This window comes from Globicephala melas, chromosome 20, assembly GCF_963455315.2.
Source record: "Globicephala melas chromosome 20, mGloMel1.2, whole genome shotgun sequence".
Lineage (NCBI taxonomy): Eukaryota > Metazoa > Chordata > Mammalia > Artiodactyla > Delphinidae > Globicephala > Globicephala melas.
This window is the reverse complement of record NC_083333.1, coordinates 19,470,402-19,486,777: the sequence shown is the minus strand read 5'-3', so window position 1 is coordinate 19,486,777 and position 16,376 is coordinate 19,470,402. Positions and strand designations below refer to the sequence as shown.

The following is a 16,376-nucleotide window of genomic DNA, read 5'->3' as shown; positions in this document are numbered from 1 at the left end:
CCTTTCCGGTGACAAAACAGGAATAATAGACGTTGTTAAATATGCATGGGGGCCCCAGGCGGGCAGCGTGGGGGGCTGGGCTTGCCGCCCACGATACAGACGCAGCTTCTCCACTGGCAGCCGCACTCCTGGGGCCCGGCCGAAGGACCCCCGTCGGGCGGCATGCGGGCAGGGAGCAGGCCACTGGACCCAGGTAAGGTGACCCGGCCCTGGACCCCTGGGGTCTCCGACTAGCACCCCCAGGCGGAAGGGGGAAGGGGGAAGGGGGAGGGGTGGTGGCTGACCTGTGGCCTTGCTCCCTCACCGTGAGGTCTGTCTCAGCCTCGGCTTCTTCATCTGTAAGATGACATGATCGATGCCCAGCGCCGTCCTCCTCTCGGCGACCGTGGGCTGCTTACCTTGGCCCCACCTCCTGCCACAAGGCCTAGCCGCAAGGTCCCAAGGGAGGGTTTCTGCCTGGGCGATGGTCATTGCCGCTTCCTGCCTCAGGTTCACAGGGCGTCAGATCCAGGCCTGTTGTGTCCCCCAAGCAGGCTGGGAAAGGATGGAGATGAGGCTAGAGGTCTGGGCCTCCTTGGCCGGTGCGGGCTTGGCGGGGCAGGGTCTGAGGCTCCGGTCACTGGGCCCCCACGTCTCTCCCGTGGGTGGGCTTGTTTCCAGGGTAGTCTGTGCGTCTGTGATGGGTCCTTGGCCTCTTGGATCTGTGGTCAGCACGGTTAGGCTGTCCAGCCTGCGCGACGGTAGGTCGGCATGAACTGGTCTCTCGCAGCGCCTCGTGCTGGGGAAGGCATCCCTCGGGCAGCCCCCCAACACCTCCCAAAAGTCCCTGCCCCACACCACCAAGGTGCACCCCAAGGGTCAGCCCCTGTCCCAGGCGCCCCCTATTGCCATCACTCATCCTCCTGGGCCTTCTGTGCAGGGAGGCTCTGGCCAGGGTGACCCCAGGTCCCTTCTGCTCAAACGGCCTGTCTTTATGAAGGTCAGCAGTACCCACACGTCCCTCTGCCCTGGCTGCAGGGCTGCACTCCCAGGGGGCCCGGCCTGCAGTTTTACGAGACTTGGGTGCCAAAGGGCTCAGGACACGGATGTCCATCCACGTCCCCGTGTTCGTCCCTGTGTCCCTTCCTCTCCAGCTTAGACTCCCCGCTTCCTCATTTCAGAAACCTCCTTTGGCAAAAATCCCTAAGCTCATCTGTCCTCCTCAAGATCCCATGTGGCCCGGCCCCGGGGGGATGCTTACACCACCCAGGGTGGGCGCCTCCCTGTGCCACTGACAGCCTCTGAAACGGCCCTGCCCCCTCGAACCCCGGCTGGAAAACTCCCAACGCCCCGCACTCATCTGCAGCCACCCCTCCCTCCACAACGGAGAGGCCACCTCAGGGCCTTCACTCCTCTCGCATGCTCTCTCCTGGGTCTGTCCTGAGGATTTGCCAGTGGGTCTGTGTGACTCATCCTCCTGGGCCTAGCCGGGGCCACCATAACAAAGTACGCAGGCTGGTGGCTTAAACAATGGACAAGATGTTCTCACAGTTCTGAAGGCTGGAAGTCAGAGATCGAGGTGCCCCGAGGCCTCACTCCTTGGTGTGCAGACGGCCGCCTTCTTGCTGGGCCTTCCCCACTGAAAACTCACTCCTCCCGGATGCATCATTCCCTGTGGCCACCCCCTCCCCCCCACCAGTCACGGCCTGGCTTCCCCACGTCCACCCTCTGCCCTCAGCTTCCCCAGCGTGCTGCCAGAACAGCTCCTGCCGAGGCCACATGCCACCCGCTGCAGAGCTGCGAGGTTTCTAACCTCGTTCCCCTGGGCCCCTCCTCGGCAGCCCCTCCCCGCCTCCTTGGCACACAGTCCTTAAGGCCAGAGTTGGGGTCCCCCCTTCTCGCTCTGTCCCTCTCCTAGACAGCCTTGACCCTGTCACCCCCGACCTGCAGGGCTAAACTGCCTCCCCAACTCTCCACCTGGACGGCCCACGGTCACCCCAAAACCCTCTGCGTCTCAGACCAAACTTGTCATCTTCCCACACCTCCCACCTGGCCTCAGGCACCGGGCCAGCCCCAAAGGCCCCACACAACCCTCTCTGGGGCTGCCCGCTTGACTTGAGCGTGTCCCCCGCCACAGCTGACCCCGGCACAGCTGACCCCGGCACAGCCACTGTCCCCCACGCCCCATCCTCCACACAGTGGCCCAAAAGCTTTGGTCCAGGACGGCCACGCAAGGAGCAGCGTGAGGCCGCAGGTGAGCGCAGGACGCTCTGGAGCAGGCGGTCGGGTCCTCGCTGTGGGCCCTTCGCTCAGCGACCTAACCTCCCTGAGACCTGTTTTATAGACCCTTCATCTACACAGCAGGAACGGCAGCTTCCACCCTACACACTGTGAGGATCTAGTGAGATCCTGGGGGAGAGCATTTGGCCCTGAGCCCGGCTCGTCGGAAAGCTTGGCGGTGCTGGTTACTTTTATTTCCAGACCTGCTCGCAGCATCCCTGACAGCTCAAAGCCCTGCCATGTTCGCTGCTGCCATAGGGATGGAGACCACAGTCCCACCCCAGCTCCCATTCTGGCCACTTGCCACTCCACATGCCCCACGTCACTCCACCTCTCTCACCACCTGGCCTTTGCACATACTCTTCCCTCTGCCCCAACATTGTTCCCTCTTCCATCTGATTAGCTCCCTCATCCCTCAGATCTTGGCTCAGGGTCAGAAACTCAGGGAACCCCCTGGCCTCCCCATGCAGCGTCCGCCCACCTGCGTCGTGGCCTGGCCTTCACGGCTCTTCCCACGGCTGTAGCTCCCCCCTTGTTGGTGTGGCTTTTCACTTAACATCCATGTCCCCCTGACACTGGGAGCTGAGTGGGGGCGGAAGCCATGCCTGGTTCTGCTCGACTCTGTGGCCCCCTGGAGCCCAGCACGGTGCCTGGCATGTGGCAGGTGACACATGAATGAGTGAGAGACTTGTTCCCTGACACCTGCTCTGTGCCTGCAGCAGAGGCCAGGGACCCCAAGAGGGAGGCGGGACCCTGAACCAGCCAGAGAAGGGGGCTCCCCTTAGAGACTGCAGGGTGCAACCCCACCCCCCGGCTCCACGTGACATTTGAGGAAAGTGAGGACGGGAGGGGGGCCCAGGGACACCACCCGGAGGCACACCTCTGCCTGCCCACACTGGGGGTCCTCGGTGGCCTGTGGTTTGCCCAGGAGAACAGCTGGGAGCCCAGCACTGGGCGCTGGCCAGCGACTCACCGGGCTGCAGCGAACCTCAGGCAGGCGTCTTTGGGCTCCGAAGCCCACTGTCCGGATGAAGAGACGGAAGCCCAGAGCGGCCAGCCCAGCCATAGGAGCGCCCACGTTGCTCGGAGAAGGAGCCTGGGGGCTGGGAGGGGCGGCTCGGTACTCTGGGTCGGTCCCATCCCTGTTCTGGATGCAGCCTCTGCCCTGGGCTCCTCAGCTGTACGTGTGGGCACTAGGGCACCCTCCGCTCCTGGGGCCAACGGGCGCCTTCATGAGATAAACAGAGAGCCAGGCACAGGGCCTGCGGAGAATAAGCTGCTCTTATCATTGTCATTACCGACATCGTTATTCCAGGCCGCGGCTCCTCTCTGCTCTGGGGAGGTGGCCTGGGTGACAGCCGGCAGCAGGGCCTGCCCACACCACCCTTCTGGTCTCTGGGGCCGGCTTGGCCCCAAACAGTGCAGCCCCAGGCTCACTCCTAGGGCCCGTCCTCCACGTGCACCCACCCCCGGTGCCATCCTGCCGAACTGTGGCCCCAGCACCACCCAGACGCCGCTGACTCCCTGACAGCCATGCGAGTCCCGCCAACTCCCTGGACGGCGGACGTCCGAGATCACCACGTGCAGGGCTCCACCCACGGCCTCCCTCACCTCCACTGGCCGCCTCCACTCTCCCGCCTGCTTCAGTAAGGAAACCGTGCAGGTGCTCGTGAGCTGCCTGCAGGCTCCACCTGCAAAATATACCAGCATCCCAGCACTCTGTCCACCGCACTGCCCCAGCCTGGCCCAGGCCCCAGCGTCGCTCGCCCGGACCACCACGGTAGCTCCCACAACAGCCACCGCTTGTGCCCTCAGCCCCTGCCATCCGTCCTTCCTGTGGCAGCGAGAGGGATCCTGTGAAGACCAAGGAGGTCCAATTCCATCCCTCTCTGCCACAGCCGTGGCCAAGTCCTCACCCCTGACCTCTGCCCCACCCCCCGTCTTCGCCCCTCACTGCACTCGGTCACCCTGGCCTTGCTGTTCCTCCATCACGTCCGGACCGCTGTGCCTCCCCCAGGCCTCCCTCCCTCCCCTCCTGCAACTCTCGGCCCCCGTGTCACTTCCAGGGCACCTCACCCAGGCCCTGTTCGGGGCTGTATACCCGAGTCTCGATGCCGCGTCCTTGCGCTATTCCAATGCCAGCGCTCACGCCATCCCACCGGTTGTATCTTTCGCTCACTCTCCTTGTTTGTTGCCAGTCCCCGCCCCCCAGAATGTCAGCGCCACGAGGGCAGGTTTCTGTTTCCTTAGCTGTGTCCCCAGTGCTTAGACAGCGCCTGGTTCATGGCAGGCTTCCAGCAGATGCTTCTGAACAAATGAACGGACAAGTCAGTGCATGCTGTCCTGAGGGACAGGGGCCAGGCTGACCAAGAGTCCAGGTGGGGCCCAAGCAGGGACACGGCCTGGGCGACCTCCACCAGCACATCAGGGCCTCTGGCTTGCTCAGTGGCTCAAGTAGGGCCCTCTGCCCCAGAGCTCCTGGAAGGCCCAGACTCTGGGGTCAGCCTGGCTAAGCCCCTGCCTCTGGCCAGTGTCCAGAGCTGTTCCCCTCCCACACGATGGCCCAATGCCCAGGAGCCCAGAGGCGAGGAAGGCCTAGCACTAGCAAGAAATGTGGCTCCGGACCACGCAGGCCTGGGTTGGAGCCTGGTTCCAGGGTCCCAAGCTGGTTGACCTTGAACAAGTCACTTCTCCTCTCCGAGGCTGTTTCCTCATCTGGAGAATGGAGATGACAGTTCCCACCCCACAGCCCATTGTGAGACTCTCTTGAGATAACAGTGGCCAGGCCTCAATTTGGAAACCAGCTCCAGGAGGAGCAGTGGGGGGCGCGGTGTCGGCATTTCTGGGCTCAGAAAGCGTGAACCCCCTGCCCCACAGCCCAGAACAAGGCAGGAGAGCAGGCAGCATCAGAGGGGGTGATGGGGGACTGGATGCCCCCTCGAGACCCCATCCTGCGGGGGCCCAGTTCCCACGTGTCCCCACCCCCAGAAGCCGCCTGACTGTTGGCCTTACCAGGCCCTGCTGGAACCGAGAAGCCCCCTTCTTGCCCTGCCTTCTCAGCCAGCAGCCTGGTTCTCCCCAATAAATTATTCACGCTCCCAAGGGCCGGCCAGCTCTGGTTACACTGACCGCAGCCCTGGGCACCTGCCATGCCCACCACCCCTCCTCCCTTGCCCAGGACCTGGAGGGGCCCAGGTTCCCCCCCCCACAAGGTGACTTGGTGGTCTCTGAACGTCCCACCCTGGCTCAGGAGATGCAGCTCCGCTTGTGGCCCGGAACAGATGCGCTGGGTGCTTTAGGGCAGGTGGCTGCCCCTCTCTGGGGCCCAGGGACCCAAGCACTCACTCGGTAGGGGAGCCGGCAGAGGCTCAGGGAGGGCTTGACTGGGCTTGAGGCACGGCTGTCCTCACGGAGGTTCTAAGGCCAACGCAGTCTCCCCAGCATGGGCCTGCCAGGCCTCCCCTGCTTCCCATAAACAACACCCAGGTGCTTTCCAACAGGCTCAAGGGTGAAATTCTAGGCGGGGCCTGAGGAGATGAATTATGGATCTGCCCTCCTGAAAGCCTGGTCCCAGCCAGAAGGAGCTTGGCTGTCCCTCCCCCGGCCACCGGGCCAGTCCCAGCTGCTCTGAGCCTGAGCAGGCTGCGTGTCCAGCCGCAGGCAGGAGACTCAGCAGGTCCCTGTGTCCCCAAGGCCCTGAGCTTGTGACACCGGCCGGCCTGGCAGGGAGCAGGTGGCCACCATGGCGAAGGAAGAAGAGGATGAGAAGAAAGCCAAGAAAGGGAAGAAGGGGAAGAAGGCGCCGGAGCCGGAAAAGCCCAAGCGGAGCCTGAAGGGGACTTCGCGGCTGTTCATGGGCTTCCGAGACCGCACGCCCAAGATCTCCAAGAAGGGGCAGTTCCGGAGCGCGTCGGCATTCTTCTGGGGCCTCCACACCGGACCCCAGAAGACCAAACGCAAGAAGAAGGCGCGCACGGTGCTCAAGTCCACGTCGAAGCTCATGACGCAGATGCGCATGGGCAAGAAGAAGCGCGCCATGAAGGGCAAGAAGCCGTCCTTCATGGTGATCCGCTTCCCTGGCCGGCGCGGCTACGGCCGCCTGCGCCCGCGTGCCCAATCGCTCAGCAAGGCGTCCACGGCCATCAACTGGCTCACCAAGAAATTCCTCATCAAGAAGGCCGAGGAGTCGGGCAGTGCGCAGGCCACACTGGACGCCTGGATGGACCGCTCCGGCTCCCGCGTGGGCTCGCGCAAGCTGCCCTTCCCGTCGGGCGCCGAGATCCTGCAGCCCGGGGGTCGCCTGCGCAGGTTCCCGCGCGCCCACAGCATCTACGAGTCGGGTGAGCCCGTGGGCTTCCTGCCCTTCGAGGACGAGGCCCCGTTCCGGCACTCAGGCTCCCGCAGGTCGCTGTACGGGCTGGAGGGCTTCCAGGACCTGGGCGAGTACTATGACTACCACCGCGAGGGTGATGACTACTACGACCGGCAGTCGCTGTACCAGTATGAGGAGGAGCCCTACCGGGGCGCCTACAGCCTCCACGGCCCAGCCTGGCCGCCCTATGACAACCCGCACGGGTACCCGCCCGAGGACCCCTACGACTACTACGGCCCAGACTACTACGGGGGCTCTTTCTACTCCAACTACGGCTACCGCTATGGCTACGACGACTACGAGCCCCCCTACGCGGCCCCGTCGGGGTTCGCGTCTCCCTATGGCTACTACGACGCATACGCGGGCGAGGCGCAACTGCACGGCTACTACCAGGACCCCTACGCCCCTTCCGACGCGCTTTACCCGCCCTACCCGCCCTACCCGCCCTACGACCTCGCCTACGACCTCCCGTATGCCGGGCCCTACCCAGATACCTACGGGGCTCCCTACCCGGATGCCTACGGGGCGCCCTACCTGGCCGCCTACGCGCCGCCCTACCTGGGCGCCTACGCGCCGCCCTACCTGGAAGCCTACATGCCACCCTACCTGGATCCCTACGCGCCGCCCTACAGCGTCCCCTACGGTGCCTCCCATGGAGTCCCCTACGCCGAAGGCATCTATGGTGGCGGGGACCAGGCCATCTACCCGCCCGAGGGGCCCTATCTTCCGCCGGAGCAGTCGGCCTTCGCGTACCCGTGGGTGCCGCCGCCCATCCTGTCACCTCACAACCCGTATGCCCACCCCATGGATGACATCGCGGAGCTGGAGGAGCCCGAGGAGGCGGGCAGCGAGCAGCAGGGCACGTCCTTCCGCCTGCCCAGCTCCGCCTTCTTCGAGCAGCAGGGCATGGACAAGCCCGCCAGGTCCAAGTTGTCCCTCATCCGCCGGTTCCGCCTCTTCCCGCGGCCCCAAGTGAAGCTGTTTGGGAAGGAGAAGTTGGACGTGCCCCTGCCGCCCTCCCTGGACATCCCTCTGCCCTTGGGAGACGCGGACGAAGACGAAGAAGAGGATGAGATGCCGCCGCTGCCCCCGGTGCCCTACGGCCACCCCTTCTGGGGCTTCCTCACGCCGCGGCAGCGCCGCATCCAGCGCGCCCTCTCGGCCTTCGGCGCCCCCCGGGGCCTGGGCTTCAGCTCTGACTTCAGACGCCCAGCGCCGCGCCCGGCCACCTCGCTGGCGCGGTTCCTCAAAAAGACCTTGTCGGAAAAGGAGCCCATCCCGCGGCTGAAGAGCAGCCAGAAGGCCCGGGCGCGAGGCCCGGCGGTCAGGGAGGCGGCCTACAAGCGCTTCGGCTACAAGCTGGCCGGCATGGACCCCGAGCGGCCCAACACGCCCATCGTGCTGCGGAGGGCGCAGGCGCGCGCACGCAACAACAACAACTCCCACCGTCCGCCGTCCCCGCCGCGCGCCCCCAGCCCCGCCCCCAGCCTGCCGCCCGCCCCGGCCCTCGCCCCCGCCGGCCTGACCCCGGGCCTTCCCCCGCCGGTTTCACCCTACGGCTCGCTCCGCCGGCACCCGCCGCCCTGGGCCGCCCCGGCTCACTTGCCCCTCGCATCCCAGGCCAGCTGGTGGGCCTTGGCCGAGCCCCCGCCCGTGAGCCCCGAGGGGCCCCCTGACCCTCTGGCCTTCCCCGGACCCCGGCTCTCCTTCAGGGGCTCCCGCCGGCGGGACGCGGCCTTCGGCTTCCCCGGGCCCTCGCCCCGGCCCTCGCTGAGGAGCCCGCCCCGCCTGGGTTACCGCTCACCCCTGGGGCCCCGCTCGCCCCTGGGGCCCTTGTCCCCCCAGCCCTCCGTCCGCCGCGGCCCCTTCCGGCCGCCCTTCTCGCCGCCGCCCCGCCGTCCCCGCTCGCTGCGGGAGCCCCTGTCTCCGCGCCGAGCCTCAGGGCGCCCGCGCGCACCCCGGTCGCCGGTGCTGGGCTCCCAGCGGTCGCCCTCGCCGCCCCCTCTGCTGGGCCCCAGCCCACGGAACCGCTCGCTCAACCTGCCCTCGCGCCTCCCGCGCACGTGGCGCAGCCTCAGCGAACCTCCCATCAGGGCCGTGAAGCCCCGGCCGCGCCAGTCCTACCGCCTGCCGCCCGGCCTTCGGTCTTGGCGGGCGGCTGCCGCTGCCGCTGCCGCTGCCCCTGCCCCTGAGCACCGCGAGAGCCAGCGCGAGCCCGAGGAGTCGGAGACGCTCTGGACAGTGCCCCCGCTGGCCCCCAGCTGGGACGTGGACATGCCTGACACCCAGCGGCCACCCTCGCCCTGGCCGGGAGGCCCAGGCAGCCTCCGTGGCTTCTCCAGGCAAGCCGCTGTACCCCCAAACCCCTTCCTCCAGCACGTGGGCCCAGGGCTATCCCCTGCTGCCCAGCCTGAAGATTCAGCCTCTGACTCAACCGGTATCCTCCTGGGTACACATCACGACCCAGGGCCTGGACAGCTGACCAAATCGGCCAGCCCGAGCCTCAAGAAGCCTGAAGAAGAGGCCTGTCCAGTGGACCCCCAGCCACCAGCAGAGCCTGAACCCCCGACCCTGACACCCCCCAAGGATTCCCCCTCAGAGCGGAAAGCACTGAGGCCCAGCTTCTCCTACCCGCTGGCCGCCTCTGACCAGATGAGGGCCACATGGCCACCATGGCGCCGCTGGGGGACACTGCCCAGGGCCCCAGCCCCCTTGGCGCCCTCTGGGGCCCCAGGACCCCTGCCCAAGGCGGGTGAATGGCTCCAGGCAAGCCCTGGGCGTTTTGCTGTGGTCATGCCTCGTGTGCAGAAGCTGAGCTCTTTCCAGCGAGCTTGTCCTGCTACCCTGCAGCCTCCCATCCAGGAGCCAGAGCCCCGGCCCAGGCTGAGAACCTGGAGTCTGCTCTGGTCCCGCCTGTGCCTGCCGGCGGAGGCCCATCAACCCTGCACACGAGTACACGCTCGCCCCTCGTCCTGCCGCCTGGGCCCTGGAGCTGCCTGCCTGCCCAATGGGGGCCCCGGGGAAAAGGTCGGCCCCAAAGACTGGTGGAACAAGGTATGGGGGCACAGGTTAGAGGGAGGGCTTATGGTTCCATCCTGGGAAACGGGGCAGGAGACAGTCTCGGGACCTTGGCGAACTGCTGCCTGCTTGGGCCTCAGTCTTCCCATCTGTAGCTTGGGGAGAACAGCCTCCCAGAGCTTCTGGGGGATTGAACAAGGGGATGCCCGGCACAGGCAGGCAGAGGACAGAGATGCCAGAAACTGCCCCCAGGCACTTGGAGAAAGGGATCTTGTCCCAGTCTGGGCTCCAAGCAGTCCTGTCCTCGTCCGATCTGGATGGGACGTCCACTCAGAGCCCCCTGCAGGGATCTTGGCTCAGTACGAAACTGCAGACCCTGCCTACCCACCCTGTCCCACCCCCGCATTCACGTTCATGCCGTTCCTTCTGCCTGCTGCTGACCCTTCCTGGGTCCAAACTGGGTCTTCTGTCTCTTTGGGGCTCCTGCCTAAGGGCAGTCCTCCGGGCTGCAGGGTTCTGGACTGTCCAAAGGTGAGGGCTCAGGAACCAACCTTCCAGCTTCTTTACTGCACAGTGGGGAAGCCAAGACCCAGAAGGTCACACAGCGGATCACGGCTGAGCCGGGAGCCTGTCTGGGCCCCCGCAGGGTGTGGGGCAGGCAGCCCTTCTGAGGGGTGCCAAGCCCGTGCCTGGCTGCCACGCTCGCGGCGGAACACGAGCCCGGTGCCGGGTGGCCCTCAGCGGAGGGGGGTGGTCACCGGAGCCTCCCCCGGGACGCCTGGGGTGGGCGTGGCACGCAGGGGTGGCGGGCGTTTCTCAGCCTCTGCAGACGGTGCCCCGTGGAGCAGGCAGCCAACGGGCCCATCAATGGCGACCGGGGCGCCCTGGCTGCTGGGGGGGCCCTGGCCCCAACGGCGGGTGCCCCGGGCTGTGTGGGCCGCAGCGCTGCAGGAGCGGGGCACCAAGCGCCCGGGGGTGAGGGGCAAGGATGCATGGGCCCTCCTCACCCTGGAATACGTGAGTGGCTGAATTATTCAGGGTTTGCGGCCACTGGCGCACATGGGCAGGCGGGTGGGCGGGAGGCCAGGGCCTCTGGGGTGATACCCGCTGTGCCCTACTTAGCACGCGGGCTGCCTCCCGGTGTCCCCTTTCCTCTCCGCTCAGGGAGGGGTGTAGGCTGGACCCGAGAGGCAGGACAGGCGGGCTCACAAGTGTGCTCGCAGTCACACGGGTCACGTGCGGGCCTGGGACGTGTGCTCGGGCGCTCCACAGCTCAACGAGGAGAGCATGTGAGTGCGTGCGCCACGGCCCGGGCAGACGTGGTATCTGCGGGGTCAAGTGTACACACTACCAGGGCACAGTAGTGGACCTGCAGCCCACAAGGGGCATCGGGACTTTCGTCTCGAGACCACCAGGTGTGGGGACACCTGTCACATGAGAACCTGTCCAAGGGACATTGAGAGCACGTGCCCGCACTTGTGTGTGCCTCCAGCCAGGCACCGCAGGCCAGTGTGCACGTCCACAAGCCCCGTGCGAGACCACGGGTGGGCGTGGGAGCACCTGGGCTGCAGGCGCCGTTGCCTGTGGGTCTGTGCGTGTGGGTCTGCGTTTGCCCTGCACGGGATGCGGCGCCAAACGCGAAAGTCCTGGTCCTTCTGGAGGCCCCGGGCACCAGATGCAGATGTTCTCCTAGTTGTCACATAGGCAGACCTGGGGTTCAGCCTGGGAGAACGTGAGGTGGGAGGCCTTCTGGCCAGGCAGAGGGAGCAGTGCCCCTGTGCGTGTGCTCAGCCCCTGGCAGGACCCTCGGGAAGACGGGCAGCGCTGAGGCCGGCCGTGTCCCTGGGAATTAAGCATTGTGTTCCGAGGCAGACAGCCCACAGGACCCGGCCGGCCTGGCCTCAGGGGTCCCTCCTCCACACGGCAGTGGGTCCTGGCCATGTCCAAGCCGGGGGGCCACGCGCAGGCACCCTCTGGCTGGCTGACCACAGGTTGTCTTCCCCAGATGCACTCCATCCGCAACCTGCCATCCACACGGCTCCGCGAGCAGCGCCGGGAGGACGGCGTGGAGGACATGACGCAGCTGGAGTGAGTGGGGGTGGCGGGTCGGTGAGTGGTCACCGCCTCCCACCGGGGTGCCCCTCACCTCCTGGAACATTTTCAGAGCCTGCTTCCTCCCCTGTTAGGCGAGGCTCAGGCAGTGTCACAAAGGCCCAGTAATTCAGATGGGCGCTTATTAGCTGGGACCTGGGCAGACACTCAGCCTCTCTGCCTCAGTGTGTCGCCCACAGGATGCTGTTGGGCGGCTGTTGGTGTGAGGGTGCTGGCACATTGGAGGTGCCTCAGACGTGAGGGTCGTGCTGGTCAATGTCATTATTCAATCACAGTGACAGCCTTCACGTTTGCTACCTGAGAGCATCCCCCACCCCAGCGAGGTGGGAACAGTGATTATCATACCCATTGGATGGATAGAAAAACTGAGGCACAGAGAGGTTAAGTAACTTGCTCAAGGCCTCACAGTTGGTTGGTGTCAGAGACGGGACTTGAACGCAGGCTTTTCTGACCAAGGCCCTACCCTGAGGGGAAGGTGGGCCCTGACTGCCTCTCTCCATCTCCTCGCAGAGACCTCCAGGAGACCACTGTGCTGGCCAACCTCAAGACCAGATTTGAACGGAACCTCATCTACGTAAGGCCTGGGGCTGACCCCCCTGGGCTTGGGTCTGAGGGCAGCTGCCTCCCTGCCTCCTGGGGCTGCAGTGGGAAGCGTGGATTTCTCCTGCTCGCCCCAGACTTGTGGCATCTGGTTTGAACCCTGGAGTTTCTACTATTTGCGCACAGCATTCAAGAGCTGGGAGCACTATAATCCAAAGTCCTAAAACACAGAGGCTTAGAGGGCTGGAGACAGGGAACCCAGAAGTGTGTGGCCCCCACCAGGGGCCCGATGGGTAACGCTTCCAGAGTCCTGGGAGCCATACACCTGGGGCCCGGCGGGGGGACGGTCAGGGGGCGGGCCCCAACTAGGAATGAAGGAAGCGGGCACCCTTGTGGGGTCGTGGCTGTGGGGCTTTGCGTGCGCCACCCTCCTCCCAGCCTCAGCCTGGTTCAGTGCCTGACGCTCCACAGCCAGAGCGCACGACCCAGCAAGCTGTCTGGGGGCCCAGGGTGCAGACGCCAGGGCCAGGCGGCCAGACGTCTGTGCCCGTGAGACAGGGATCCCGGCTCCCAGGAGTGGGGAGGGAAGGACACAGACGGGCCCTGAGGCCGCCGTCTGCCCGGCAGACGTACATCGGCAGCATCCTGGTGTCGGTGAACCCGTACCGGATGTTTGGGATCTACGGGCTGGAGCAGGTGCAGCAGTACAGAGGGCGGGCCCTGGCCGAGAATTCCCCGTGAGTGTCTCCAGGGCTGGGGGAGGGGGCCTCCCCGGGGTCTCCTGGGTTCCTGTCTGAGCTTGGCAAGTCCCTGGTTGCCCCTCAGCCGTGGGTGGTGGGTGGCGGTGGGGAGCCCGGCAGCCTCTCCCTGAGCCTGGCCACAGCCCCGTGGGCTGGAGGCCACTGTGGCTCAGACCTGGGTGGGGAGCCTTGCGGGGAGCATTCCCCGAGGGTGGGGTATGGCAGGATTGGCTGCTCGGCTAGGCAGGGATGTCCCCTGCCCATCCCCTGGGAGGTTTGGGAGCCCCAGCAGGGCCTGGCCCAGGAACGTGTGTGGCCTGTCTCTCCAGGCACCTCTTTGCAATTGCAAATCTCGCCTTCGCCAAAATGCTCGATGCCAAACAGAACCAGTGCATAATCATCAGGTGAGCAGCGGAGGGGCTGGGGGCCGGCCGGCCTGCCTGCCCGTGTCTTCCTGTGTCACGGTGGGGTCAGGGGAGCGCCCAGAAGAGGCCCTGAACAGGCTGGAGCTCACTCTGCCCCTCTGGCCGGTCAGCGGAGAGAGCGGCTCTGGGAAAACTGAGGCCACGAAGCTGATTCTGCGCTACCTGGCGGCCATGAACCAGAAACGGGGCGTCGCACGGCAGGTGCGTCTGTCCCCCCAGGGCCCTCAGCCCAGCGCCCCTCGTGCTCCTCGAGAGGCAAGACTCTGGCCCCACTTGGAGGATGGGCGGCCGAGCCCAGGGCTGCACAGAGAGGCCTCGTAGGACTTGGGCCCCTTGCTGCCTCCCCTCCCGGGAGTTCTCTCCTGCTTGCCTTCCCCTGCAGCTCTGCGTTCCAGCCCCCTGGGGCGGCCCCAGCAGAGGCCACATGGGCAGGGGGCGTCGTCCACTCCTCCTGCCTGGCCTCACATTCATGGTCGTGAAAGAGGCAGGACGGGCCCGAATGTGTGTGATGGCCAGTGTAGGGTCAGGAGAGGCTGGGGCACTGAGAAGGCCTGGCTGGGGCCTGCAGCATTGGAGGTTTGCCTAGAGAGCTGAGTTCTCTGAACCCAAGAACGTCAGAACCTCCGTAACGGTTTCCCGAGGACCTGCTGTATGCCAGGCCCAGGCTGGGCTCTGGGGAGCAGGCAGCAGCAACACAGCCTGATGAACGTTCCCATCTTGTGGGAATTTTGTTCTAGTGTAGGAAACAGAAAGGAAAATAGGCAGGTAAATTCTGGGTAAGTTGTAGGGAAGCATGGGGGGAGGATGGGGCATGTTGGGGATTGCGATTTCAGGCGTGGGGGTCAGGGCAGGTCCTGCTGAGAAGGCAAGGCAGTGGGGCCTGCAGACATCTGGGGAAGAGCAGGTGCAAAGGCCCTGGGGTCCAGCAGGTGTGGTGTGCTGGGTCGGGAGAGGGGCAGCATGTGGTCCAGGCGAGGGAGGATGGTGGCTCAAACCAGAGAGGTGACAGTGGTGTTGGTGAGCACAGCTGGCCTGGGTGCGGTTCCAGGACTTGGTGAGGGACCAGACGGGGCTGTAAGAGGGGATGCCCAAGCTGGCCCCAGGCATTCGGCCTGAGTCACAGGAGCAGCCAGCAGCTGAGGGGCAGAATATGGAGAGAGGACGCAGGTGCCCTTGAGGGTCTGCGGGGCATCCACGCGCAGGTGGTGGGAGACGGTAGATGTGCCAGGAGCCTGGAGCTCAGGGGAGGTGGGGCAGAGGCTGAGGCCCGCCAGCTCAGACTCCAGAACGTGAAGCTCAGGCTCTGGCCCACCCCTCCAGAGGTTTGCAGTGGCCACAGTGTCCCAGCTGGTGGCGACCTCTGCAGGGGATCTGGGGGCACTGGGCAGGGGCTGCCGGGCCCTCGGTGAGGAGGGGGTCAGCCCGGGCTTTGTGGTCAGGAGAGGTCACTTCCTGGCAGGCCACTTCTGATACCGACCTTGGCCTGCCAGCCCCTCCCATCCCAGCCTGGGTCTCCTGGAGGCCAACCACATCATCCCTTTGCTCCAGGCCGGGGGTCAAGCCTCTAAGAGTGGACTCCTGGGAGGACTGGCTGCGTACGCAGGCAGCCGTGTGCGTCAGGCACCCCCTGTGTGCGGGGAACCTTCCGCTCTGTCAGCACCAGAGCCTCGCGGCAGCCCTGGGAGCTGGAAAACTGAGGCCTGGGAGGGTAGTGACTTGCCCAGTGTCCCAGAGTGACGGGGTGGAGGGGCTGGGGTCTGAGGTTCGTGGCGGGGGGCTGTCTCGGGGAGGATGGCGGAGGCGCGGGACATGGCTGGGTCTGAGGGGTTGGGCCGGGCAGAGAGGAGCTGTGAAGATGCGCCTGCTGGCTGGGGTGACCGTGGACTCAGCTCCTGGCCGCCGTTGAGCCGCTCCTGCAGTCGGACGGTCTGGGTCTAGGGTCAGTTTCAGGCAAGGCTGGGTCCAGGGTCTTAGACAACGTCCCCTGTCTCGGCCCCACCCTCCCGCACGTTTGGACATCGTCCTCATCTGTCTCCCGTGGTCAGCACGATGATGTCGCAGCAGCACGGCCCACACTGCCCACCAGGCCAGGAGGTCTCAGGGCTTCCTCCCGTTGGACTGGTTTTGGCCACGCGTCCTCACTGGACCCAGGCGTGCCTTGATCAGCCGAGGTCTGGGCCACAGGCTCCATCTCTGGGCTGGGAACGAGACAAGGGTTCCCTGGGGTAGGGGCTCGGGGTGGCTGAATGCTGCTCAGCCCGGGGCACCGGCACCGGCGCACCCGCGGGTTGGGCTGGACGGCCCCACGGGGCCAGATGTTCCCACCCCTGGCCGTGTGCCCTGCCCTGTGCTGGGCACTAGAGGAGAGAACCCACCCCCAGGTGCCCACAAGGGGCACCCAGGCTAAGGGACAGTACAGGCCAAAGCCCAGGCGGACCCTGACTCCCTAAGCACCCCCAGGCCAGCCCCTGTGCCTCTCTGTACAGTGGGCACAGTATTTCTGGGACTGAGCGACACTGTGGGTGAGCAGGTGGAGGGAACTGGCACCGTCCCCAAGGTAAAGTGTATCATTTCTGTGCACACCGGGCCCCCTCCTTCTCCCCTAAGAGTTTACCCTGAGGAAATGATGCAGCCAGAGAGAGCCCTGCTTACATCGCCGACATGGGCTGTGGTGCTTTGGGCCCTCGCTCTTTCCGACCCTGGAGTCCCGAGCACGCTGCCTCACCTCTCCCAGCCTCAGTTTCCTGATCTGTAAGCAAGGGCGATGTTAGCACCTACCTCGTAGGCTTGTTAACGATGCTGTTAATTGGGGCAAGAGGTCTGGCATGCAGTAGGTGCTTAATAAGTGGGTGCTGTGATTAGCTACAACACCCTGGCGGCTCTGCTCTCATAAAATGCTATCCCCCATTT

General features: G+C 65.5%; 1 protein-coding gene across 1 annotated transcript in view; it reads left to right on the top strand.

Annotated features, from left to right (window-relative positions):
- Positions 1-164: 164 nt before the first annotated feature.
- Positions 165-16,376, top strand: part of MYO15A (myosin XVA) — a 56,538-nt gene continuing 40,326 nt past the window's right edge. The window contains exons 1-8 of the mRNA XM_060289934.1: positions 165-193; positions 5,953-7,086; positions 7,231-9,685; positions 11,655-11,737; positions 12,272-12,335; positions 12,929-13,038; positions 13,371-13,445; positions 13,577-13,667. Of these exons, the coding sequence (XP_060145917.1) occupies positions 6,002-7,086; positions 7,231-9,685; positions 11,655-11,737; positions 12,272-12,335; positions 12,929-13,038; positions 13,371-13,445; positions 13,577-13,667 (3,963 nt within the window). The 5' untranslated portion in view covers positions 165-193; positions 5,953-6,001. The remainder of the gene's footprint in view (positions 194-5,952; positions 7,087-7,230; positions 9,686-11,654; positions 11,738-12,271; positions 12,336-12,928; positions 13,039-13,370; positions 13,446-13,576; positions 13,668-16,376) is intronic.